This window comes from Canis lupus, chromosome 10, assembly GCF_011100685.1.
Source record: "Canis lupus familiaris isolate Mischka breed German Shepherd chromosome 10, alternate assembly UU_Cfam_GSD_1.0, whole genome shotgun sequence".
Classification (NCBI taxonomy): domain Eukaryota; kingdom Metazoa; phylum Chordata; class Mammalia; order Carnivora; family Canidae; genus Canis; species Canis lupus.
This window is the reverse complement of record NC_049231.1, coordinates 6,429,647-6,455,608: the sequence shown is the minus strand read 5'-3', so window position 1 is coordinate 6,455,608 and position 25,962 is coordinate 6,429,647. Positions and strand designations below refer to the sequence as shown.

General features: G+C 43.8%; 1 protein-coding gene and 1 long non-coding RNA gene across 4 annotated transcripts in view; both read left to right on the top strand.

The window, feature by feature from the left end:
• Positions 1-15,126, top strand: part of LOC111097817 — a 34,227-nt gene extending 19,101 nt beyond the window's left edge. Inside the window, exons 4-5 of the long non-coding RNA XR_005365133.1 lie at positions 12,333-12,428; positions 14,991-15,126. This is a non-coding gene — a long non-coding RNA (uncharacterized LOC111097817). The remainder of the gene's footprint in view (positions 1-12,332; positions 12,429-14,990) is intronic.
• Positions 15,127-16,453: 1,327 nt separating this feature from the next.
• The window catches only part of PPM1H (protein phosphatase, Mg2+/Mn2+ dependent 1H), a 253,879-nt gene continuing 244,370 nt past the window's right edge, over positions 16,454-25,962 (top strand). Inside the window, exon 1 of one of the 3 annotated variants that reach the window (XM_038549878.1) lies at positions 16,454-16,753. In XM_038549878.1, coding sequence (XP_038405806.1) covers positions 16,512-16,753 — 242 coding nt within the window. In that variant the 5' untranslated portion in view covers positions 16,454-16,511. The remainder of the gene's footprint in view (positions 16,754-25,962) is intronic. The other 2 variants (XM_038549879.1, XM_038549877.1) reach the window with 2 other exon arrangements.

The following is a 25,962-nucleotide window of genomic DNA, read 5'->3' as shown; positions in this document are numbered from 1 at the left end:
GAAAAATCAAACATCAGGTTGACCCTAGATGATCTCTAATACCTTTAACAGTTGTCCATTTACCTTTTTATGAGGAATCTCATTCTGCCAAGGTCCAGTGAGAGCAGTTATAACTATAGTTTTAATGACCAGTGGTAGTAGTATCCAAGGGCATTGATCTCTTGTGGTCCTGTGGGGATTATATAAGTCTAATTGTTCCCCTTATGAAGGGTTCAATGACTCTTGATGAATTGGGTGGAGAAGAAGAAATGAGAGATAGGCAGAAAACTAGACCAATTTGATGTTAATCTAGGGGTGCAGTGGAAGTTAACATCTATGAGTCTAATGATGCTTTGGAGTTGAAACCAGGAGGTACTGATACAATCAAGTGTCATGATGCCTCATGAAGGCCATAGTACTTTCTATTTCCCCTTCAGAAACACCACTTAGTCAATGATTGGTCACAAATTGTCACATGTGTGGTGCTTATTGAACAAATCCTGGGCTAACTTTGTGATTAACAGCTAACTATATTATTTGTTCCATTCCAAGAAATTTCTTAGTGATCTCTAAAGACCTGTGAGTCTTCATAAGCATTCTAAAACAATAATCAGGGGATCCCTGGGTGGCTCAGCGGTTTGGCGCCTGCCTTTGGCCCAGGGTGCGACCCTGGAGCCCCGGGATCGAGTCCCACATCAGGCTCCCGGCATGGAGCCTGCTTCTCCCTCCTCCTGTGTCTCTGCCCTCCCCCTCTCTCTCTATCATAAATAAATAAATGAAAAAAAAAATAAAACAATAATCACCGGAAGAGGTCTAGTGGGAGAAAGGAAGAAAAAGCACAGCAGTCTGGCTCATTTCTGTGAGGTGGCACAGTTACTTAAGTAGTCATTGGGAATGTGAGTAAAGAGCATAGCCATAATCTAATTGTATGAAACCAGGATGAGTCATCTCATGCTCCAAATGGTAACTACAAAGGATGACTTTTGTACACCTTGCTTTAGGAACATCAGAGAAAAATCTGTATTGATAATAAACCTCAGCCCTGTGCCCAAATTGGGAAAGGTGCCTCAAAAAGAGAATGAAGAGAGAGTAAGGTCCTAGGGAAGTCCAATTAAGGAAACCTACTTCCCCTTCCTGTCAGCGCTGTGAAGACATCATCTCAGTTAATACAACAATATTAGCTGGACTTTATTAGTCCTAAATGTGCTTAAAGAAACCAAGTTTCAAAGAAATTAAGTAAGTTGCCCAGGTCATAAAGATAATAATAAAAAGAAGTGTTGGTCTTCAAACCAAGGTTTTCCAAAAAAGATTGTTTCTCCAATATAATCCCAAAGAGGTGAAGGAAGTAGTACAGAGATTAATCATTTCCACGGTTAGTCTACTGTAGGGGAGTCACAACTCCCCAAAAAGCACAAGATGAGAGACCAGGGCGTATTGAGGAAAAAGTCAGAAGCTTGTGAAAACCTATTCAGTCACATAAGAGTTCTCTAAGTCAAAGGTAAGGGAGGAGGAGAGGGAAATGAGAATGTGATAAAGCTGACACACAGTTTCCTATAGCTTCTGAAGAGTTGGGGCACGCTTGTTTCGTTCACCATTGTACATTCCAGCACCCAGCACAATGCCTGATGTTGAGTTAATAAATATCAAAGGAAAGCTAAGGAGCTGGGACACCTGGGTGCCTCAGTGGTTTAGTGCCTGCCTTTGGCCCAGGGCATGATCCCAGGTTTCTGGGATCGAGTCCCACGTCGGGCTCCCTGCAGGGCCTGCTTCTCCCTCTGCCTGTGTCTCCCTCTCTCTCTGTGTCTCTTATAATAAATGAATACAATCTTTTTTTTTTTTTTTTTAAAAAAGGAAAGTTGAGGAGATAGACGCATGTACCATCCCAAGCCTGTGATAAGTACACATATCTACACATATAGCTACCACATGTGTGAAGGAAAAATGTATGCCTCTGCTGGGAAAGGGCCACATTCATAAAGCTTCTGCATTTATTGCAAAGCCAACTTTACTCATGGACTGAAGAAGTAATTGCCTGTTGGATGTGTTTCAATTACAAGGTTTCTCCTGACATGGGAGAGACTCTCTTCCTGCAAAGTAAAATCCCTGCCTCTATATTTGCTTATTTCCAGTAAATTTCAAGGTAAATATAACAGGAAATTAGAATATTATTTTCTTTCTTTTTTTAAGATCTTATTTATTTATTCATGAGAGACACACAGAGAGAGGCAGAGACACAGGCAGAGGGAGAAGCAGACTCCTCACAGGGAACCCGATGTGGGACTTGATCCCAGGACCCCGGGATCACAACCTGAGCCGAAGGCAGACGCTCAACCGCTGAGCCACCCAGGTGTCCCTGAATGAGATTATTTTCTAACTTGGTTTTGAATGTCTCTCATATAAGCACGGAATAAACACGTGTCAAGATTTATTTAACTCATTGGTGAGAGAGTTAGAAGGATATTAATGCTGGGTCAATGAGCATTTGAGAAACAATATTTATAGGAAGTGAGTGAGGATAGGATATTAGAAGACTGAGAGATTAGAAACTAAAATGGCTAAACTCCTACAGGGCAATAAAAATCATAATCTTTGAATCTGTTTTTCCTATCAGATGGAAATCATTTGTATCTCTACTGAGCAAAAATCTAAAAGTGAACAAGTGTTATCGCAAAGTATGGGCCCTAATCAACAATAGGGAACAACGGCATGCTCCCCTAGAAAAGGAAGTAATCCTTGTCTGAGCCTGTGAGACAACACTCAGGTGTGATAGAGAGAGAGCAGATAACCACCCTCTTGCCTTTTGTTCCAAGTTTGTAATAATTTGTCTTAATAAAGATTGGGGAAAATTATCTCCCTTCTATCCCCAGTTTTAAAGGGCTGTGAGAAACAAAAATAAGGTTGCATTTTGATCATGACCTGGGGGATATGGTTGTCCCACATACCAGATACATATTTTCAGCTCTGAGAATGTGGCTCATAATTTTCTGTCCTGCTCAGAATAGCAGAGATTTGGTGACCCAGTTCGTCATCAGGGTGCAAGACTCAGATGACTGGGCTCGGAGAAGAGGAAGGAAGAGTTGAGACAAAGGTCTGAATAAACAAGGAAGCAGGAGAGGGCAAGAGCTTGGGAAAGACTGGTCTCCAAATGCAGGGTTTGGGGATGGTCCCTGGGGATAGAAGTGGGTACGATTAGGGGGAAAGCATAGAGGACAAACTTGCTTATCTATGGCACATTTGTTTCTGGCATTCTCCAAAGCAAAGATAGGATTTGTTTGTTCTCAACTGTACCTGACGTTAAGATTTTATTATTATTTTCTATGTGACCCAAAAATCTTTCCCTGAAAGAAAAACAGACATACTGTCTACTTGGCCAAAACATTAATACATATTTAGTTTAATCTAGTCATTGACAGTAAACTTCAGTGAAATAAACCAGGGTGCTGTAATCACTGTTCTTTGTAATTTAAGATAGCCAAATGTTTTACAACAATCAGAATTATATTTTTGTTCCTCATTATTGACAGACGACACATGCCAGTAACTCCTCTACAGAGTGTTCTGACATTATGCAAATGTTTGTGGACCCAATTCAAAAGAACACCATGGTTATTTAAGAGGGTGATACTATCTCCCTTGGTCACACATAGCACTTTTTAAAATTCTAACAAAGTGGCAGACCGGAGCCAGAATTGCCTTTGTTTTGTTTCTGTAGAAAAATGGGTCTACCCCACAGAGTCGTTGTTGGGCTATCATGGTTCATGCTCTTTCCTTGAATATGGCCCTGAAGAGTTAACTGCTGCTTCTGTGCTCGGCCACCATCCTGTAATCTGGCCTTGGATTTGGGCAGCTGACAAAGCAGTGGAGTCTTCCTTAGGGACCCCAAGCTAAAACAAAGAAGCAGATATGTGTTCCCAAAGAAAGATGCTTTTGCTAAGAAAGAGGTAGGACAGAGATGGGATTAGTAGAAAACAGAGGAAAGGAAAACCCAACACTATCCCTCAAGACAAAGAATGAACAAAATCACTCCAGGAAGCATTGGAGTAGGAGAGAACAATCTTAGAATGGTGATCTTTTCTAACACAGAGGATAATCAGAACACAATTCAAAAAATAAAAGAAAATCTCATTCATTTTTTTTACTAAAATCATGGAAAAACAATCAGTCTTGCTTGATAAATGGAAAATTTTAAAGAATTTGTAAAAGGAAAAGCAATGAACATTACAGGACACTAGACAAAAGAATTCCTTCAAATTACAGAAAAAGGAGGTTTTAAAAAAGACTATTTGAGAGAGAGAGCAAGCACAGGAGCGGGGTGGGGGAGGGGGTAAGGTCAGAGGGAGAGGAACAGAGGGAGAGGGAGAAGCATACTCCCACTGGGCAGGAGCCCCACTTGGGGCTCAATCCCAGGACCCCGGGATCATGACCTGAGCTGAAGGCAGAAGCTTAACTGACTGAGCCACCTGGGTGCCCCTAAAGGGGCCCTTTTAAAATTCAGTACTCAGGTGTTTATTTTAAAAAAACAGTAAATGGTGGCAAAAAAATGTGTTCATTTTTTCAAAAGCCCTTCATCTTTCCATACCACGTATAATGAGAATGATGACTTAAAAATAACGACTCAAGTCTTTGAGTTAATATTTGCTCTGATTTTTTCCCACCAGAGAATTGTTTTGGTGAATAATATCCTTGGTCTTTCATATTTGCCAGGTACTGATCTTTCACTAATGATGAGAATATTTAAAAAAAAAAAAAAAAGGCTAACAACAAATGTTTTGATTCCCAATTAAATGTACTCTGTACTAAGAGATGAAAATCAGGGACCTCTAGGTATGTATAACCCCAAATCAGTTGTACATGCCTTTGGAATGAATTTTTTACTTTTCTATGAATCTAGTTCAAGTACGGAGTTAGAATCTTTCAACTAAACAAGTGGAGTAACACTGAAGCCTCAAGAGAGAATCTTGGTCCACTTCATTCATTGCTTCAGACTTAGAGCAGCAAGGCTACCCCTCTCTGAACTCCCTTTCTAGAACACACCTTTCGTGGAGTGAGATGAAGGAGAAAGATGGTAGGAATTAACTAATTTGTTGAAAAGGCTTCTCTGGGTAGCTGCGACAGGGGCAAAAAGAAAAGGTAGTACTCATTACTGGATGGAAATGTGGATCTGGGACATAGTAAATGAACTTCTTAACTTTCACATTTTTAATGTCCAGCTCCTGCTATGATGCATTCAGATTAAAACACACACACACACACACACACACATACACACAAGAAAAGCAGTGAGAATATCAACAGAGGATTTAAAAGTCATCTGTCATTTCCCTGTGGAAAAATAGTAGTGATATTTTTGCATTCCTGTGGAACTCTCTTCAGCAGAAAAATGAGGAATGAGTGTTATCTTTGATTGCATAATTGATATTTGTCTTATCTACTCTTTTTGTTGTTTGTGAAGTATCCAGAGGCTAGAAACAAGGTCTTAATTGACTTTCACACATGGAGTTCTCACTCAAAATTATAGCCACCATTTATTAAATGCCTACTATGTGCTAGGTACATGGTAGGCACTTTAAATATGTTATTCTAGAATATCTCAAAGATTTAAAAAATTCTGAATTATTCTACAAAGTTCCAATACCTAATGCTGATGAGCCTCATTGTCAGTCACAGTATTGTATGTGCTCTGACACATATAAGCAGTAATTGCTAGTAAGCTTCTTCACATTTCTCATCCTACTACATTAAAGAACAACCCAAATTAGTCCTATTTTTTAAAGATTTTATTTATTATTTATTATTTATTTATTTGAGAGAGAAAAAGAGCACGAACAGGGGGGAGGGGCGGAGGGAGAAGAAGGTAGAGAAGCAGATTCTCCAATGAGCAGGGAGCCCGACATAGGGCTCAATCCCAGGACCCCGAGATCATGACCTAAGCTGAAGACAAACACCCGACTGAGCTAACCAGGTAGTTTTTTAAAAAGCTAAGTTTTAACTGTCATGCTTTGCCACCTTTGGTAACTTCTGAAAATATTTTTCTATTGATCGTTTTCAAGAACAAAAGCAAAACACTGGAAACAAAAATTTACTGGGAAAGAACAAATTGGTGAGATAAGATAGTTATTTTCAGATAGAAAACATTGATGTATGGTATCCATGAAAAACCACCGTATTAATGAAAACTGATTCTGAATTTCAAATAGAAAAAAACTAGTAACAGACATTTCCTACATATTTATTAATGCTTTAATAGAAAGATCAAAGACATGAAGTATAGGGGCATTTGAAATACTTTCATATGCAAATTTAGAACACAGTTTTGTTTTCTAGAGGTATTAAACATAATGCTTTTCAATGTATGAATCACCTGACTTGTATAATGAGGACATTTATATTAAATCTGGTAACTTCTGGACATCAAAATTAGGATGCTATGGACACCAACCTAGGTTTAAGAACCTTTCAGCTCTATCCTCTTTTATTCTGGAAAATACTACTAAAATCCCTGTGATATGGCCTTTAAATGAGACACTTCTTCTTGTCATTCCTTCTTTACCATAATTATTTATTCATTCATGTATTCAACCTTTAATATATATAATGTATGGTAAATAACATAGATGTAAAGAGGAAAAAGAAACAGCCCCCTTTTTTCAGTTATCTTACATTGCAAGAGTCAGATAATTTTTTTAAAAGATTGGTTTATTTATTTTGAGAGAGAGAGAGTGCACAGAGGGGATGGGAGCAGAGGGAGAGCATCCTTGAGCAGACTCCCCTCTGAGAGCAAAGCCTGACACAGGGCTGGATCCCACAACCCTGAGACCATGACCTGAGCCAAAATCAACAGTCAGCTTAGCCACCAAGGCACCCCAGGAATCAGATAATTTGAACACAATGCGATATTCTATAACCAGGGATAGAGTTATGTACAGGAGCTTTGGGAGTATAGAGAAGGAAGCTCTTAACCACTAAAGTGATGTAGGAACATGAAAAAATAGGAGCTAACCACTGGATGTGGGTGGGCAGGGCAGGAAGAAGGGCTTGGAGCATTTCAGGCCAAAGAATACAACCTGTCCAGGTGGGGTGAGGACCATCAGATTCTAGAAATGACAAGTAAGGCTGAAGCAAAGGGTTGTTGGAATGCACACAAGACTGACCTGTGAGTAGAAAGGTAATCAGGATCACATCATGAAGGCTCATGGTGAGGAGTCTAAACAAATGGCCAACTGAAGAGTTTAGAAGTGCCAGGCAACATCGCTAGGGCCTGGGTTTCGAAAGCTCCTTTTGGCTGCCATGTGGAAGACAGCACCTCACACGCACCAGCAGGAATCTGCTGTGGGAGTCTGGGTATGAAATAATGAAGACCTGAGCAAAATTAGTCGTTGTGGAATAGTCAGGGGGAGACAGACTCAGGAGGTACTTGGAAGACAGGATCAACAAACTGATTGACACACTGATAGGGGAGGATGAGAGGGAAGGAATAGAGGAACCTCCCAGATGTCTAGACAGGGTAGGTGTATCCTGGTGTCATTAGCTGACACTGTAGTCTCAGAAGAAGGAGAAGCAGAGTCAGGGGAAGATAATGAATCTTATTTGTGATATATTGAATTTGAGGTGTCTGGGAGATACACAAGTGGAGAATTCTAAGTCCCATTAAAACCCTGTGAGTCCTCAGGCATTGAAAGATTGTATCTCCTGCCCAATCCCAGCAGTTAAACCAGAAACAACCCAAAACCATACAGCAAGTACCAGGAAGGCCAAAAATGTTTTATTTTTTTCTAATAAGGACTTTTCAAAAAACATTACCAAAATATAGATTTCAAAAAATATGTTATATATATATATTTATTTCTCTAAAATTTATATTTTTATAAATGTGCTTACCTATATAAATATATTCATATCTTACTTTTTTTTCTGCCTCTGCTTGGCACAAGACAGAGACATGTGCATAAACAGACTGCCTGTTGGGTACTCCAGCCTGGGAGATGACGGGGACAGTGGTCAATCCTACTTCTTTCTCTACAGCTTCCCATGTGCTGAAGAATTCATATATCTGCCCCCAGCAAATGTACGTAGGGTTTTACACTAACATAAGCCTATAGAAATCAAACAGAAAAGGACAGTTCATAGGCATCTGAATAAATCTAGTTCAGAGCTTTTATGCCAACTCTTACTTTCCTTTTTTTTTTTTTTTAATTTTGAGAGAAAAAGAGCAGAGGGCAGAGCAGAGGGAGAGTGAGATAATCTCCAGTAGATTCCATGCTGAGCTCAGAGCCCAAAGTGGGGCTTGATCTCATGACCCTGAGATCACAACCTGAGCCAAAAACCAAGGGTCGGATGCTTAACTGACTGAGCCACCCAGGTACTGCTCTATTTTCTTTTTTTCTTTTCTTTCTTTTTTTTTTTTTTTTACTGCTCTATTTTCTTATTTGATATGTTCCCTGCACGTCCATGTCTGCCTGTCCATTAAGTAAATAGCACACATTTACCCATGTCAGAGTTTCTCAATTTTTAAAAAATATTCATTTATTTATTTTAGAGAGAGAGAGAGCATGCACGAGCAGAGGGCAGGGCAGACAATCTCAAGCAGACTCCCCACTGGGTGGAGAGCCTGACTAGGGACTCGATGCGTGACCCTGAGATCATGCATGACCTGAGCTGAAACCAAGAGCCAGACACTTAACCGACTGTCACCCAGGTGCCCCTCAAATGGCTTTTATGAGAAACCCCTGGTGGGTTTATTCAACTAGATTGTTGGGCCCCACTCCCAGGGGTTCTGAGTCACTAGATCTGGGATGGGGCCAGAGAATGTACTGTTCTAACAGGTGATCCTGCTGCTGCTAGTTCAGTGCAATCTGATAAGCGAATTTTTTTTCACAGTTGAAGCAATTAGAGGAGAACTGAGACAAGAAATTAATTTTTAAAATTCACCAAAATAGACAAAAGGAAGAACTTGCTGAAAGCAGGGTGTGTTCATGATGAAAGCATCATCAGGGTAACTGGGGTGGGATGGGATCTTGCTTTTGAATAAAATATGAGATTATTTGCCATGACATTCCACTTTATTTTAGCCTAAAAAGTCTACTTTGATTCAAAATGCAGTTGATGATAAAAAGGACAAAGCAACTAATTCTGCATTTCCAGACATCGGAAATAGCTGTCACATGTACTTGCATAGAACAAGAATGATCTTTTGAGAGAATAAAAGTAACTTGAGTTTATAGTTCTTAGTCAAGAAGCTGTCTTTAGTTGCTTGATTTCTGAATTTTTGCAAACGACATGCCCTTCTTTGAGCAAACGCCAATTTTCCCACCCAGTAAACAATCTTCATTGGCTACTTTGGCCACTATTATCTTGTAAAAATAATCCTAATAGGCAGGAATTTTAAAATTGCAAGAAAGCAGGGAATAAATCATATTTGAAAAGAGAAATGTATATGGCAAGGTTTAGAAACAGATTGGTAATATTTCAAATTTTTAAAAAGATATTTTCAGTTGAATAGAATTTAGAATTTTTATACAACCTTAGTATGACCCAGGCAACTCCCAACTTAGAAATGAGCTCTGTCTAGAAGTGTTAAATTACTGTACACCGGAAACTAACATAACACTGCACATTAACTAATTAGAAAGAAAATAAAAACTTGAAAAAAAAATAAAAACCTTCCTGGGAAGTCATTTGTTTAGAAGTTGGAACCATTTCCAAATAACATTATTATACTTATGACATTCTTATTTAAGGTTGCTAAGGGGTTTTATGTGCAAATGCAAAGAAAATTTACAAAATCCTCAAGATAACTGAAATACCAGATCGTTGTGCAGAAAAGGTAGAAAAAAATCATTTATTTTTTATTATTTTTTTAGATTTTTAAATTTTTTTTTTTTATTTATGATAGTCAGAGAGAGAGAGACAGAGAGAGAGAGAGAGAGAGAGAGAGGCAGAGACACAGGCAGAGGGAGAAGCAGGCTCCATGCAGGGAGCTGGACACGGGCCTCGATCCAGGGTCTCCAGGATCACGCCCTGGGCTGAAGGCAGGCGCTCAACCACTGAGCCACCCAGGGATTCCCCCCAAAATGTCATTTATAAAATAAACTTTCTATTTGTTGGAATGTCAAAGAAAGTACTCAATGGAACAGGGTGTCTTCATTCCTAGCTGTGTGGTCTTGAGCAAATCATTTATCTTTTCCCAGCCTCAGTTTTGTGGATTGTAAGTGGTAGCCTTGGTTGAGAGCATTAGAAACAACGTTTAACTTATAATGTCGGCTGAGAGCATTGGAAACAATGTGTATCAACCCCCCTCTCCCAGTTGGATACACTGATGCTGTCAGTACAGTAGATCCCCCTTATCCAAGGGGGATATGACATCCCAAGACCCCAGTGGATGCCTGAGACTGTGGATAGTACCTAACCCTATACTTACTATATTTTCCCCTATACACATATACATATGATAATGTTTAATTTATGAATTAGATTCAGTGAGAGATTAACAATAAGAATAGTAAAGTAGAATAATCATAACATAATGTAGGGGCACCTGGGTGGCTCAGTCGGCTCAGCATCTGCCTTCAGCTCAGGTCCCGGTCTCAGGGTCCTGGGATCCACTCCGAGTGGAATCAGGCTCCCTGCTCGGTGGGAAGACTGCTTCTCCCTCTCCCTTTGCTCCTCCTCCCTGCTCATTCTTTCTCTCTCGAATACATGAATAAAATCTTTTCAAAAGCAATATACTGTAATAAAGGTTATGAAAATGTGGTCTCTCTCTCAAGATATCTGGTTGTACTGTACTCACTCTTCTTGTGATGGTGGGAGATAGTCAAATGCCCATGTGATAAGATGAAGTGGGGCGAATGATTCTGATGTTGTGACACTGCATTGGGCTGCTACTGACCTTAAGATTCGTCAGAAGGAGGATCATTTGCTTCCAGATCAGTGTTGACTGTGGGGTAATTAAGCCTCAGAGAGCAAAGCTGCAGATGAAGGAGACTAGTACACCACTTATTACACTTTTATTAACCACCCATTCTTTACCGGGAAGAACTCTAGCAGGTTTCCTATTATTCCATTTAATCATCAAAATGATCCTAGGAGGTAGGTATAGCTATTTTCATTGTTGTAAGTAGGAAAAAGAAAAGGGAAAAGGTTTACATTTTTAATATTAAAAACTAGTACCTAAGGAAAAAAGATACATTTAACTAGAGGAGGGTGATAACCCTGGAATTAACTGTATCATATTTATAACTATTATCTCACTGATTCTTGCAGCTACTCCGTGAGATTGGAGTGACTATTTTTTCCATTTTATAAGTATTCTGATAATCAGCACATTTCAGAGTCTAATCTATAGTAGGTAATACGGCTTGAAGACTCATGTGGAAGAGACACAGGTTGATACAATATTGGTGGCCCTTACAAAGCAACGGTTTCAGTGTAGGATAATATGGTCAAGGGATAGAATAGCCTATAGAAGGGGGTCGTGGGAAAGTAATAAGAAAGGTCAGCTGTAATCCGTTGATTGAATGTACCACATGTTCTGAAAACAGATGGGTGTAATCTAGGGAACTTCTGGATTTGATGGATGTAAAAATTGCAAATGCTTTATCATTCTGTACTCAAAGATCAGCTATAAATTTCTTGGTTCCTAAGGAAATTGTTATTTATAAATAAATAGTCTCAGGGATCCCTGAATGGCTCAGCAGTTTAGTGCCTGCCTTCAGCCCAGGGCATGATCCTGGGGTCCAGGGATCAAGTCCTGCATCGGGCTCCCTGCATGGAGCCTGCTTCTCCCTCTGCCTGTGTCTCTGCCTCTCTCTGCGTGTGTGTCTGTCATGAATAAATAAATTTAAAAATCTTATAAAATAAAATATTAAAAGAAATAAAATGTTTTCATTTAATGAAAAAATAAAACATCAGGGATTTTCAGACAATTTACCAACCGAACCCTAGCACTTGTTAGGCATTAGGCCAGGTACTGGAAATATAAAGATAATAAGAATGTTCTTGCACTGCAGGCCTTCACTTCCTCATGAGAAGACATCGGTAAACTGCCAATTACAACACAAGGAGATTAGCACCATGAGGGAGGCATGAATCTACAGCTGTGAGAGATAGTCCTGGAAAGGCAGGATTCATCCTTCATCTGGCCTGACTTCCAAAGTGTTTGCTTTTTACTTGAATCAAAATGATTAAAAAAAACTTTTTTTTTTGTTCCTGCAGACCCCTTACCCAGCCTCCCCTAATGTTGACATCAAAACTAAGAAATTCACACTGTCACAGAACTGTAGTGGTGTGTCTCCTTTGTCTGTAGTCTGATGGTTTCTCAGTCTTTCCTGTTTTTGTTTTGTTTTGTTTTGTTTTAGGACCTTGACAACTTTTGAAGATACATAATGAGGTGAAGGATTTGGGGAAGCATACCACATAAGGGATGTGCCCTTTTCACTGCATGCTGACAGCAGGTACAGGTCATTAATAGTTCTCACTACTGGTGATATTAACTTGGACCACTTGTTTTACATTATGTCCGCCAGGTTATTCTACTGTAAGGTGTTGTTTTTCCTTTTGTAATTAAATATTTAAGGAACCTGTGATGTTTTCATTGAAGAAATTATCCAGATCTTTTTTTTCCCCTTGAAAACAGTCTTATTGATGGCACATTGTGTGGTCAAAGCTATGGTATTAGAGGCTTAGAAATGAGACTGTATTTATATGAAGAGCAACCAAGTATAAGGTCCATGTATCTATCCCCTAAATGAATGTTCTGTTAAAGTCTTCAAACCCCCATTTTCCAGGGGGAAAGAAACTATGAAAGAGACAAGTGAAGCATATCTATTGATGATTGGGACGTACATATAGTGTGTATCATTGAGGGTCTCTCAATTCCTGTTTACGACATCACTTGAATTCAGGCAATCACTAATCTAAAGCTGGGAGCACAGATACTCCCAAATTTGAATTTGTAATAGGTACGAAAGGCATTTTTTTTCCCCCTGGGGCTGCCCTAAATTAAGAGGAAAATATTTCTCTGGAAAATCCTGTGATGCGACACTGGTCTTAGAGGTAGGTATAAAGACAGATTTATTAGTGATGAACTCTTACACTATAAAAATATTCAAAGAAAAAAATATTCAGGGTCCTGGGATCAAGTCCCTACAGGGAGCCTGCTTCTCCCTCTGCCTATGTCTCTGCCTCTCTTTGTCTCATGAATAAATAAAATCTTTTTTTTTTAAAGAAATATTCAAAGGAGAACAGGTATGAAAGTCTGCTTGCCTGTGTTTTTGCAGAACTAGCCTTGCAAAGCTAAAGATATATCAACACTTTCCCATGACAGACAATACTCAGGTGATAGAGAAACAAGAATTCTCTACAAAACTTTGGTTCACAAATCTGGCTAATATTACCAAATTCAATCATACCGTATATCCTATTTGAGAAAAGTTTTGGAAACACAGGGAAAATATTAACAGTAGTGATCCCCTGGGGAAATTTTTGGCGTCTTTTAGTTTTTCATTTATAGTTCTGTACTATTGGATTTTTTTTTATTGACTTTGATCAGGTCTTAGTCTAAACTGAGAATTAGGAAAAAATTTAAAATATTTATTCATGAGAGACAGAAAGAGAGAGGCAGAGACACAGGTAGAGGGAGAAACAAGCTCCATGCAGGAAGCCTGATGCTGGACTTGATCCCGGGTCTCCAGAATCACACCCTGGGCTGGAGGCAGCGCTAAACCACTGAGCCACCCGGGCTGCCCTAAAATCCTATATTTAGTAAATAGTAAGGCTTGCTGTAAGTGAAATGAAGGTCAGAACACAGTAAATTAGTCTCAATAGGGGTTACTGACATATCCAAAGACATTGATAAAGGGAATTGTTCTACGACAAAAGCTTGAGAAAGTGATTCTAAGTTTATGTGGGACTCAGTGGGTGCCCGAGTATGTGGTTGGTTATTTAGCCACTACCTAGATTTTTCCATTTAGAAGTTTATAGTTTAACAAAGCGAGGGTTTGAGAAGCCCTTTGTTGTTCATTTAGATTTTGCATTATTTAGAATCTTGCCCCAAATTTTAAAATTAGAGAAAGGGGTGCATGATCAAATTATTTTTCTGTTCTGTGAAAAGTAATAAACACCTATTAACAGGAAGAGTATCTCACTGAACATTTCCAAGTTTTTTTTTTTTTTTTTTTTTTACATAATTATTTCCTATAAACCGGAGAACCTATTTATGGAAAAGCCAAAGGGGAAAGTGCCTTAAAAAATATTACAGATATTAAATAGGGGGTCGGTGAGGTTTACCCAGGCCTCACCTAAGAGCAAAAATTCCAATGCCTCTTCAGAGGATTAGGTTCCCCCCAAACACCTGGGCCCCTCCTCCCCACTTCGCACTCAGAAGAATGAAGGCCTGTATTCCCTCCCGGACTCTGAGTGAGCCGGTCAGTGTGTGTAACTCCACTAGTAACACAGAATCCTGGCAAATTAAATGGTAGGTAAACACGGGAACAGGATACAGAACAAGTAAACACGAACAGGATACAGCTTTCTTGCAAAAAAAAAAAAAAATTAAGCCAATATTTAACAAATGTTACCCCTGATGAAACACATTTCATCAGTTGGCCTTTCAGACATTTTTTTAACATTTTTCTGTTTAAGAAAATAACCTACATTAAGCGTCTTAGGAGTAAACAGGGTCGGGATCCCTGGGTGGCGCAGCGGTTTGGCACCTGCCTTTGGCCCAGGGCGCGATCCTGGAGACCCAGGATCGAATCCCACATCAGGCTCCCGGTGCATGGAGCCTGCTTCTCCCTCTGCCTGTGTCTCTGCCTCTCTCTCTCTCTCTCTGTGACTATCATAAATAAATAAAAATTAAAAAAAAAAAAAAAAAGGAGTAAACAGGGTCAGCTTTGCAAAGATACTTTTGTTGCTATGCTGGAGCAACATGTTTGTGCACATTTATTACAGTTAAGTTCCAGGTACAACAGGGCTTGCAACGGATTTCTTAGAGACCTTTTTTCCTTTTTCCTTAGAGAACTTTTGCATATGTGCTGCCGAAGCGAGCACTCTTAGAGACCTTTGGAAGCGTATCCTGGGTTCGAAACGGGGCTGGCTCCACAGATAATGGTGCGTGTGGCGGTAAAAGTTGAAAGAGTAATTCTAGAAATGCCCAGGGAAACAGCTGTTAATAATTCCCCCGTAGCCCCTGTGGGCTTTTTGTCGTTTAGTGGAAGCTTCAGAAAGTCGCGCCAGGTGTGTTTCTCACTTCCACCGCCTTCCCTCCCGGAGTCCACCTGTCTCCGCCTTTCCCCTCGCGCTCGCGGTATTTCCGTCCCGCGAGGGCCGAGGCCGGTGCGCATGGGCGCGTGGGCTCTCCGGCGGGCGCGGCCCCGCGCGACCCCCGCCGCACCTGTGCGCGGCCCCCCGTGACCCCCCCGTGCACCTGTGCGCGGCCCCCCGTGACCCCCCCGTGCACCTGTGCGCGGCCCCGAGTGATCCCCACGTCGCACCTGTGCGCGGCCCCGCCGCACCTGTGCGCAGCCCAGCGCGAACCCCGCTGCACCAGTGCGCGGCCCCGCGTGCCCCCCAGCCGCACCTGTGCGCGGCCCCCCGTGACCCTCGCCGCACCTGTGCGCGGCCCCCACCGCACCTGTGCGCGGCCCCGCGCGACCCCCGCCGCACCTGTGCGCGGCCCCCCGTGACCCCCCCGTGCACCTGTGCGCGGCCCCCCGTGACCCCCCCGTGCACCTGTGCGCGGCCCCGAGTGATCCCCACGTCGCACCTGTGCGCGGCCCCGCCGCACCTGTGCGCAGCCCAGCGCGAACCCCGCTGCACCAGTGCGCGGCCCCCGCGTGCCCCCCAGCCGCACCTGTGCGCGGCCCCCCGTGACCCTCGCCGCACCTGTGCGCGGCCCCCACCGCACCTGTGCGCGGCCCCGCGCGACCCCCGCCGCACCTGTGCGCGGCTCCCTGTGACCCCCGGCGCACCTGTGCGCGGCCCCGCGCGACCCCCGGCGCACCTGTGCGCGGCCCCGCGCGACCCCCCGCCGCACCTGTGCGCGGCCCCGCCCCGCGGCGCCCCCGAGGTCGCGGCCCGCGTGCGAGGCGAGCGCCGCGGGCCGGCAGGGGAGGGGCCGCCCCGGCCTTCCGAACCCGGCGGCCCGCTCGTCACGTGACTGGACGGCGGCGGCGGCGGCGGCAGCGGCAGCAGCGCCGCTCGCCGGGCGGGCTCAGTTCCGCTCGCGCGGGAGCCGAGCGCGGAGGGCGGGGGAGGGCCCTGCGGCCGCCGCGGTCGCCCAGCGGCTCCCGGAGCGCGCGGCGCGTCCCCCCGGCCCGGCCGGGCCGCTCCATGCCGCTCGGCGGCGGAAGTGCGGCGGGGGGCGGCGGCGGCGGCGGCGGCTCGGAGCGCGGGAGGCCGCGGCCCGGGCCCCTGCGGCACTAGCTCCGGGCGCCGCGCCCCAGCGGCCGCCGCAGCCTGCATGCCCCGCGCTGCGCCTCGTCGGGCCCCGCCGCCGCCTCCCGCTCGCACGCGCCGCCGCCGGGCGCCGGAGTAATATGCTCACTCGGGTGAAGTCCGCCGTGGCCAATTTCATGGGCGGCATCATGGCTGGCAGCTCGGGCTCCGAGCACGGCGGCGGCGGCGGCGGCTCGGACCTGCCGCTGCGCTTCCCCTACGGGCGGCCGGAGTTCCTGGGGCTGTCTCAGGACGAGGTGGAGTGCAGCGCCGACCACATCGCCCGCCCCATCCTCATCCTCAAGGAGACCCGGCGGCTGCCCTGGGCCACCGGCTACGCAGAGTGAGTGCGGCGACCCCGGCGGCGCCCTCCCCGCGCGGCTGCAGCCCCCCGGCCCCCTCCCCCTCCCACCCCTCCCCGGCCCCGGGGCCCTCCGGGGGCCGCCGGCGTCCAGGCCGCGGCGGGGGCCTCGCTACGCACCCGGGCAATTCCGCTCCTTGCCCCCGCCCCCGCCCCAAGGACGCGGCGGCTCCGGCCGACCGTGGGAACGCCGGGGTCGCAGCGGCCCGCGGGCCCCGGGGCTGTGCCGCTGGGAGGAAAGTGCGTAGGACAGCCCTGCTCAAGTTCGGAGCGCGGCGGCGACTCTGGTCCCCGCGCCCACCCCACCCCCACCCCAGCATCCGCGCCTCCGCGTGAAGTTTGTGGGGTCGAGCCGGGAGGAGCCGTCGCGGCGCTTGGGGCTGGGGGGGGGGCGTGGGGCGCGTCCGCGCGCGGGGGCGCACCTTTCAGAAGGGCGCGGGGTCCCTAACTCAGCCTCGGCCGCCTGGCGTCTCCCTGGGCGGGTAGCAACCCCAGCGCGGTCCGCAGGCGCCAGTCCTCTAACCCCCCAGCCCCCGGGCAGGGGGAACCTATTTCAGGGCTCTAACGGCAGCGTTTTGGTAATCAGCTTTGGCGATTAAGCGAGCGTTGGAGTGATTTACTATTTCAGGAAGTGACTCGGTTGGGTTGACGACCTGGGGAGGAATGGGGGGACGGAGGGAGGATTTTAACACCCCCCCCCCCCCAGCTACTCCTCCATTGACTATTAAGGAGCATCTTACGAATGGTAGGGTCGGTGGTAATTTTCGCCCTACGCCGCGTTACCAAACTGGGACATTCTGAGGGTGGGATTCAGGGGACGCGAGATCGGGCTTGATCACCGCCCGGCGGCCGCCCCAGCGCACGCCCGCCGCGCGCCCCGCACACCTGGCGGTTCTCCTCCGGCCGCTCGGCCCGCGGGTCTGGGCCCGCCCCCGGCCCTGAGCGGCCTCGCTCGCTGATTGGCCGGCCCGGGAGCCAATCCCCGCTCCGGACGCCGCGGCGCCGCGAGGCTGACCCGGGCCTGGAGGCCCGGATCCCCGGGGCCCGTGTGCTCCCCGGAGCGCGGGTTCGGGCCCCCGGCCCGGTGGGCGCGCTCCCCAGGCCCTCCCTTCCCCCTCTCTGACCACGTCTCCGTGGGTTTTCATAGAGATCGCGAGTTAAGTGGGGCTGGGCGACGGGCGTGGGAAAAATGGGGAGAAAACACGTGAGAAGGCTGGGTGCTTGGCAGCGAGAATTAACCGCAGGACCCGCGCGGCCGAGACTCCGGTGCGGGGCGCGGGGTGCGAAGTTGAAGCTGGACTTCAGGAGACCGGCCGGCCGCTGCGGGGAGAAAGTGCCTGCCCCAGACACAGCATGCACCGGTTCTTGGATGAAACTGTTAAAACAATTTTTGTTTAAAAGCTCATTTAGACGCATTGGAAGCAAAAACAGCTGGGAGGTCTACTCAGATTGCGTAGGTGGGGGCCCTTGTGCCTGCCAAAAGAACCCCGAACTACCTGGCTAGTTGTCACCTGGGTGGGCTTCCCAGGCCAGGGGCACCTGTCCGAGGGGCAGAATGACAAGCGGACAAATGGTGAGAAAGTTCTGGGAAGTAGGAAGGAAGATGTTAAAACACGTGTGGAAGCTACATGGGTGCAAGGAAAGGAGGGCCTCAAACAGGAAGAAAAGGAAAGAGGACTAAAACAAGCAGTTTCAGAATGTTTGGATCCTTTGGCAGGCACATGATGTGCCAAGGACTGTAAAAAAAAAAAAAAAAAAAATCTATATATAGGAATCTGAAATGAGACCGGTAGCTGGGATAGATGGGACTCAGGGGCTCTATCTCCTCCTAGGTGGGCCTCCATTTCCTTATCTCTAAGAAGTTCACCTTTTTCTAGGCCCCGACATGGGAAATGTTCAACTTGAAGGTTACAAAGGCCACTGTAAAATGTTTAATTTTAAAAATTAGTTATAAAAGTAGTACATGATGGGGGAAACAAAGGCAAAAGAAAAAAATGTCCTTGCTGCCCACAGCCCATTGTTAAGTCCTTGAAACAGGCAGAGTGACCTTCCTCTAGAAACTCAACTGCCTCCATGTCAACACTTTCCTAAGGGCAAGAGGCAATGGTAGGCCATCCTCCCAGGATCCTGTATGTCTACTTTAACTTAAAGGAATTTCCAAAGAAATTTTTATTAATCTCTACTCCCCAATATCTACGTTGGCAATCATCCCCCAAGCGTATGGCCCCCTGATGTAGATCTAAAGGTTCTCATGACTAAGGTTTTATCAGACAGTAATGAATGACTTTTATCTAATGAAAGCTAGCCCCCCTCAAGGTCCTGGAAACCTTGCTTCCAACATTCTTTAGAGATTTACTCTAACCCCCTCCCAACTTGAAAGTATATAATCGCCACACCTCACAACCCCAGTGCAGCTTTAATAAAACCACCTTTTTGCACCCAAGATGTTTCTTTTTTTTTTTTTTTTTTTTAAAGATTTTATTTACTTATTCATGAGAGGCAGAGAGAGAGAGAGAGGCAGAGACACAGGCAGAGGGAGAAGCAGGCTCCATGCAGGGAGCCCGACGTGGGACTTGATCCCAGGTCTCCAGGATCAGGCCCTGGGCCGAAGGCCGCCCTAAACCACTGAACCACCTGGGCTGCCCCCAAGATGTTTCAAGAATTCTTCATTGGCCATCAGTTCTGGAACCCAGCATTTCCTACATCAGTATATACTTGTGAATTCAAGCAAAGACCTGTACGTATATAAATGGAGGCACCCACCTCCCCCAACACACACATACTCCCTAGGGGTAACGACTGTAATGTAGTGTTTGGTGTGTGTGCCTTTCGAGACTTATTTGGATGCACTTATAAATATGTATCATGGTTTTTTTTTTTTTTCTCCTCAAGATAGGCTCTTACTAAGTATGTAATTCTATGGCATTTTCAGAAAACACTATGTCTTGGACTTTATTCCAAGTCAATACATATAGAATTACCTCATTCTTTAAAAATATACTTAGTACTAATAAGAGCTAACAAAGTTGGTGCTTACTGTTTAGTGCTTTTACTTTGTCCAGATTTGTATCCCATTTGATTCTCACAACAACCCTTTAAAGTAGGCAGCAACATTTGCATTTGCTATAAAATAGAATGTGTATATTAAAAATAGGATACAGAGGCACTGAATGGTTAAGCAACTTTCCTAGAGTCCTGCCACCTTAGCAGGGTCTGTATTTGAACCCAAGCATGATTCCAGAGCCCACACCACCAAACTGCCTTCTTACAGTGTAATAAATTATGGTGCATTCGTCTGCACCCAGGATGAACCCCCGATGTTGTCCTGCCACCACCCTCTGTCAGATGTACTGTACCGCTTCCTCAAACCTTGAACTATACTTACTCTTCCTGCAAAAACACATCCTGAATGGTCAAAATGGCTGAAATAGGGAAGGGGAGAGAAGGAACCTTGGGGCTAGGATCAGAGGCTGCTGCTAATCCTGCCCTTTGCCTACAGTATCTCCTGGAAGGAGGAATTCCCTTTGTTTTAGAAGGTACCTGAGAGGGGTGGAATTGGTGGGAAGATTGCTCAGGGTGTGGGGATAAGGAGGATTTTAGCAAGTTAAGGAGAATCAGAAGTGGTTTGCTTACTTTTCTGGAAAGTGAGCTACTTTCTGTGCCTTCCCCAGAGGAAGAATTGGCATCATTTGGTGAATGAGGACTTAGAAGGGAGTTGAACTCTGGTGCTGACCTTTTGGGTGACAGAAAAATTAAGGAGAAAAATTTTTTTTTTTAGCCTCTTATTGTTAATCCTTTTCAAAGAGAGATTCTTTATAGGTTATAGACCTGGAGAGAATTAGCCTAAGCTTGTAAGAATGGAGGATCCAGAAACTGAAGACCCTCCACTCATTAATTCCGAATTTATTGGCATTGTGCTGAGTAGAATTTCCTGGCTCCTCAAAAAGCTTTCTTTTGTGGCTGAGAGTTTAAGGGCCATCTGCTAGGTTGTAAGGTTCTGTAAAGCATTACAGTTATAGATAACATCCACAGGGCTAAAAAGCTTTAAAAAAAAACAAAAACAAACCTGCATTAGCAAGCTTTATCTTTTAGTTTGGCTTTGAAATTGTGGACTTAGACTGTTAGGACTGTTCAGAGAGAGGTCATGGAAAACAACAGTCTGACCCAGAGACCCCACAGGGCAGCTACTTCCTTTGTCTCTCCACAACTGTAAATACCCGCAAATGTTCCCTGTGCTTCAGGGACCTGGGAGTTGGTTCAGTTTTTATTGGGTTGGGAGCCCATTTGACCTCTTGCCCGGTTTCTCCAACCTTTCTCTCACCAGTAGTCAGCTGGACTTAGAGATACAAGTAGATGTGGAGTTTGTGCCCAAAACGGGAGTGGTGGAAAATACCAGAGAACATGTAATAGTCCGTAGGAAAGCATCATACTCACATTCTTGTCAGTGAAAAATTTTTGCCTGTGCAGAAAGAAGTAATTACAGCAGAATTTTTCTTAGGTTATTGCTATAACTATATGATTCTTTTTTTCCCCTAGTACTTTTCTTATGAACGTGACCAGACATGGGTACAAAAAGTTACCTTTATGTTCTTTGTGTCTCACAAATTTCAAAATTGTGGTGAAATAACCTTGTTTACATCCAACAAATAGCCCACAAGTATTTAGATTTGTTCTACAATCTGTAGACTGTTCTGTCTCCCCAGCTATTGGCATTAACAATTACCAATAAATCACATCGGTTAGCTGTGCAGTTGTGATGACAGAGAAACCACTATTTCTCTCTTGACCCAAAGCTCAGAAATCCTCTGGCCTTTCTTTTTCCCTTCTAAGCTCCTGGAGCACACTTGCCCCTCTTGCACCTCTTAGCAGAGCTCCTGCCTGGGAACTTCCTGTTTAACTTTTGCAACAGAAGAATCTTGAGTTCTCCACTTCTTGTATAAAGATAAAAAGAAATGAATTGTGGAAGGAGGTGTCCCGTTTCACAAACTTCTCCATAGCATTTATTTGCAGGTGACTTAAAGTTCAAATACATGTATATATGCAGACACACACTTATATAGACGTATACACACCACATTTTCTTTATCCATTTATCCTTCAGTGGGCACTTGGATTGTTTCCATGTCTTGACTACTGTAAAAATGCTGCAATGAACATGAGGGCACAGGTATCTTTGAGTTAGTGTTTTCGTTTCCTTTGGATAGATACCTAGAAGTGAAATTGCTGGATTATATGGTAGTTGGATTTTAATCTTTTGAGGAACCTCCTACTATTTCCCATAACGTCCAAATTTACATTCCCACCAACAGTGCACAAGAGTTCCCCCTTTTCCCCCACATTCTAACTAATGCTTGTTATTTCTTGTTCTTTTGGTAATAGCCATTCTAACAGGTGTAAGTTGATATCTCATTGTGGTTTTAGTTTGCATATCCCTGAGGATTAGCGATGGTGGGTACTTTTTCACATTCCTGTTGGCTAGCTGTGTGTCTTCTTTGGAAAAGTCTATTCAGATTTGCTGCCCATTTAAAATATCAGACTTTTTTTTTCAGTTGGATGAGTTTTTTTTTTTTAATCTGTTTATTTTGGATATTGACACCTTATCCGGGATATGGTTTGTAAATATTTTCCTCCATTCAGTAGGTTGCCTTTTTATTTTACTGATGGTTTCCTTTGCTGTGCAGAAGCTTTTTAATTTGTATAGTCTCACTTGATTGTTTTTGTTTTTGTTGCCTTTGCTTTTGGTGTCATACCAAAGGATTGTTGTCACTTCTTGGCAACAAGACTCACGTTAAGAAACTTACCACCTATGTTTTTTTCTTCTGGGAATTTTATGGTTTCAGCTAGCATTCAAGTCCTTGATCCATGTTGTTTGTGTATGGTGTAAGATAGTAGTCCAGTTTCATTGTTTTGCATATGGTGGTTGTTTTTCCCATATCACTTCTTGAAGAGGCTGACCTTTCCCCCATTGTTTATTCTTATCTCCATCATAAATTAATTGGCCATATATGAGTGGGTTTATTTCTGGGCTCTCTGTTCCATTTATCTGTGTGTCTGTTTTTATGACAATATTTTAATTACTATATTACTATTTTAATTACTATACTTTATAATGCAGTTTGAAATCTGGAAGCGTGATGCCTCCGGTTTTGTTCTTGCTCAAGATTTATTTGGCCGTTTGAGGTCTTTTGTGGCTCCATACATATTTTAGCATTGTTCTAACTCTGTGAAAAATGCTATTGGTATTTTTATACAGAGATTATATTGAATCTATGGATTGCTCTGGGTACTCTGGACATTTTAACAGTATTTTTCCAATCAGTGAGCCTGGCTTTGTATTTTCCGTTTGTATTTTCTTTGCTTTCGTCAATGTCTTACAGTTTTCATTGATAGGTTTTTTTTTACTTCTTTAGTTAAATTATTTCTAGGTATTTTATTCTTTTTGGTATAGTTGTAAATTGAATTGTTTTTTTTTAACTTCTCTTTCTGATCATTGTTAGTGGATAGAAACACAACTGATTTTTGTATATTGATGTGTCTTGTAACTTTACTGCCTGTGTTTATTTTTATTTTATTTTTTTTAAGATTTTACTTATTCATGAGAAAGAGAGAAGGGCAGAGACACAGGCAGAGGGAGAAGCAGGCTCCACGCAGGGGGCCTAATGTGGGACTCGATCCTGGGACCCCAGGATCATGCGCTTGGCTGAAGGTGGCGCTAAACTGCTGAGCCACCTGGGCTGCCCGCATGTGTTTATTCTAACAGTTTTTTTAGTGGAGTCTTAAGAGATTTCTATTTATGTCATCTTCAAATAGTGGCAGTTTTATGTCTTCTTTTCTGATTGAGATGCCCTTCCTTTCTTCCTTTCTCTTCTAGCTTTCTTTTCTTTCTGCCTAAATGTTCTCGCTAGGACTTCAGGTACTATGTTAAATAAAAGTAATGAGAGTAGACACCCTTGTCTTTTTTTTTTTTTTAAGATTTTATTTATTCATGAGAGACACAGGCAGAGACATAGGTAGAGGGAGAAGTGGGCTCCATGCAGGGAGCCTGATGTGGGACTCCATCCCAGATCCTGGGTCACACCCTGAGCTGAAGGCAGATGCCCAACCACTGAGCCACCAAGGGATTCCCACCCCCCCCCCCTTTTTTTTTTTTTTTTTAAGATTTTGATACCCTTGTCTTGTTCCTGATCTTAGAGGATGAACTTTCAGGTTAGCACCAGTGGGTATGATATTAGCTGTGGGCTTGTCATATATGGACTTTATTACATTGAGATAAATTCCCTCTATACCTACTTTGTTGAGAAGTGTTTTTTTTTTAATCATAAATGCCTGTTGAAAATTGTCAAGTCCTTTTTCTGCATCTCTTTGTATGATCATATGATTTTATCCTTCATTTTGTTGTGTATTAATTGATTTGTATTGAACCATCCTTGCATCCCTGGAATAAATCTCATAGTGCCTGATTCTTTTAATGGTTGTTGAATTCAGTTAGCTGATATTTTGTTGAGTTTTGCATCTATGTTCATCAGGAATATTGGCCTATAATTTCCTTTTCTAGTGGTGCCCTTATCCAATCTTGGTATCAGGGTAATGCTGGCTTTGTAAAATGTTTTGGAAGCATTCCTTCTTCTGTTATTTGGAGGTTTGAAAGGAAGGACAAATTATTTTTAAAGGCAGATATCTTTGGGATTCCTGATTGGCTCAGCGGTTGAGCGTCTGCCTTTGACTTAGGTCATGATCCCAGGGTCCTGGGATTGAGTTCCACATCAGGCTCCCCACAGGGAGCCTGCTTCTCCCTCTGCCTGTGTCTCTCATGAATAAATAAATAGAATCTTAAAAAAAAAGTTATCTTTTAATTCTAGATGTTTGGTTGTTATAGTTGTCTTCATAGTTTTCTCTGATTTGTCTAATTTGAACAGATGATTGATTCCCCCCTCCCTTAAATTTATTTTTGAATTATTTTTTCTCTTCCAGGAAATAAACACTGTTCATCTGCTTCCATTCTTTCATTCAATCAATGAAATTATTGTATTCCTACTATGTCTCAGGTATTGATCCTGTTCTGGGCCCATACTATAACATATAGTTCTTGTTCTCAAGAAAATTTTATTTTGGGACCCCTGGGTGGCTCAGCGATTAAGCGTCTGCCTTTGGCCCAGGGCGATCTCGGAGTCCCTGGACGAGTCCCACATTGGGCTCCCTGCATGGAGGCTGCTTCTCCCTCCCTCTGCCTGTGTCTCTGCCCCCGCCCCCCACCCCCGTGTGTGTGTGTGTGTGTGTGTGTGTGTGTGTGTGTGTGTGTGTCGTGAATGAATAAATAAAATCTTTAAAAAAGAGAAAATAATTTTTCTGTCAATAGTCTTTCCCCTTTTAGTATCATTCTTTGAAATTAAAGCGAAATCATGGATTAATAAAGTTGAAAGAGGCCAGCATTGGGGAAGGGGGTGCAGGGAGGGTGTTTGTTTTATTTTTAATGTCTAACTGCTTCTAGGCAATTTTAAATCTCGGCCTCTAAGTCATAATGCTGAAGTAAACTGTTCTTTCCAGCAAGCATAGTGATTAGCTGTCAAGTTCTCTGTACCTGAAGAACCCAAGACCTATATACATATCTGTATAAAGGCATGAGTAAAGAAAGAATTATTCTAACGCTTGTTAATATGGTAAAGAAGACTTTATTCAAGACTATGGCAATGGGCATTTTAATAGGAGAAAGAAATTAGACTCCAAATAAAGTTGGGAATTTACAGCCAGTGAGCAGAATAAGGATATGAGTGGATGGAAAATTACTAAGAGGAGACCTCACAGGTAGGGAGATTCTTGCTGAAGGCAGGTCAAGGGCTTAGACATGAAGGTAGAGAAGGAAACTGATCAGATTTGATTGCTAAGTGGTGACCTAAAGCACCAAATCTATTATCAGCTATTGCCAATTTTTCATGAAATAATATTTAAAAATCAGAACTGTAGGGACACCTGCGTGGCTCAGCTGGTTGGACGTGCCTTCAGCTCAGGTCTTGATCCTAGAGTCCTGTGACTGGACTCAGGGTCTGGCTCTCTGCTCAGCAGGGAATCTGCTTCCTCTCCCTCTACTCCTCCCCCTGCTCTTGTTCTCTCTCTCTCTCTCTCTCTCTCTCTCAAAAATGAATAAAAATAATAAAAACCAGAAGTGTAGAGGCAAATAATCTCATCCAAAAAGC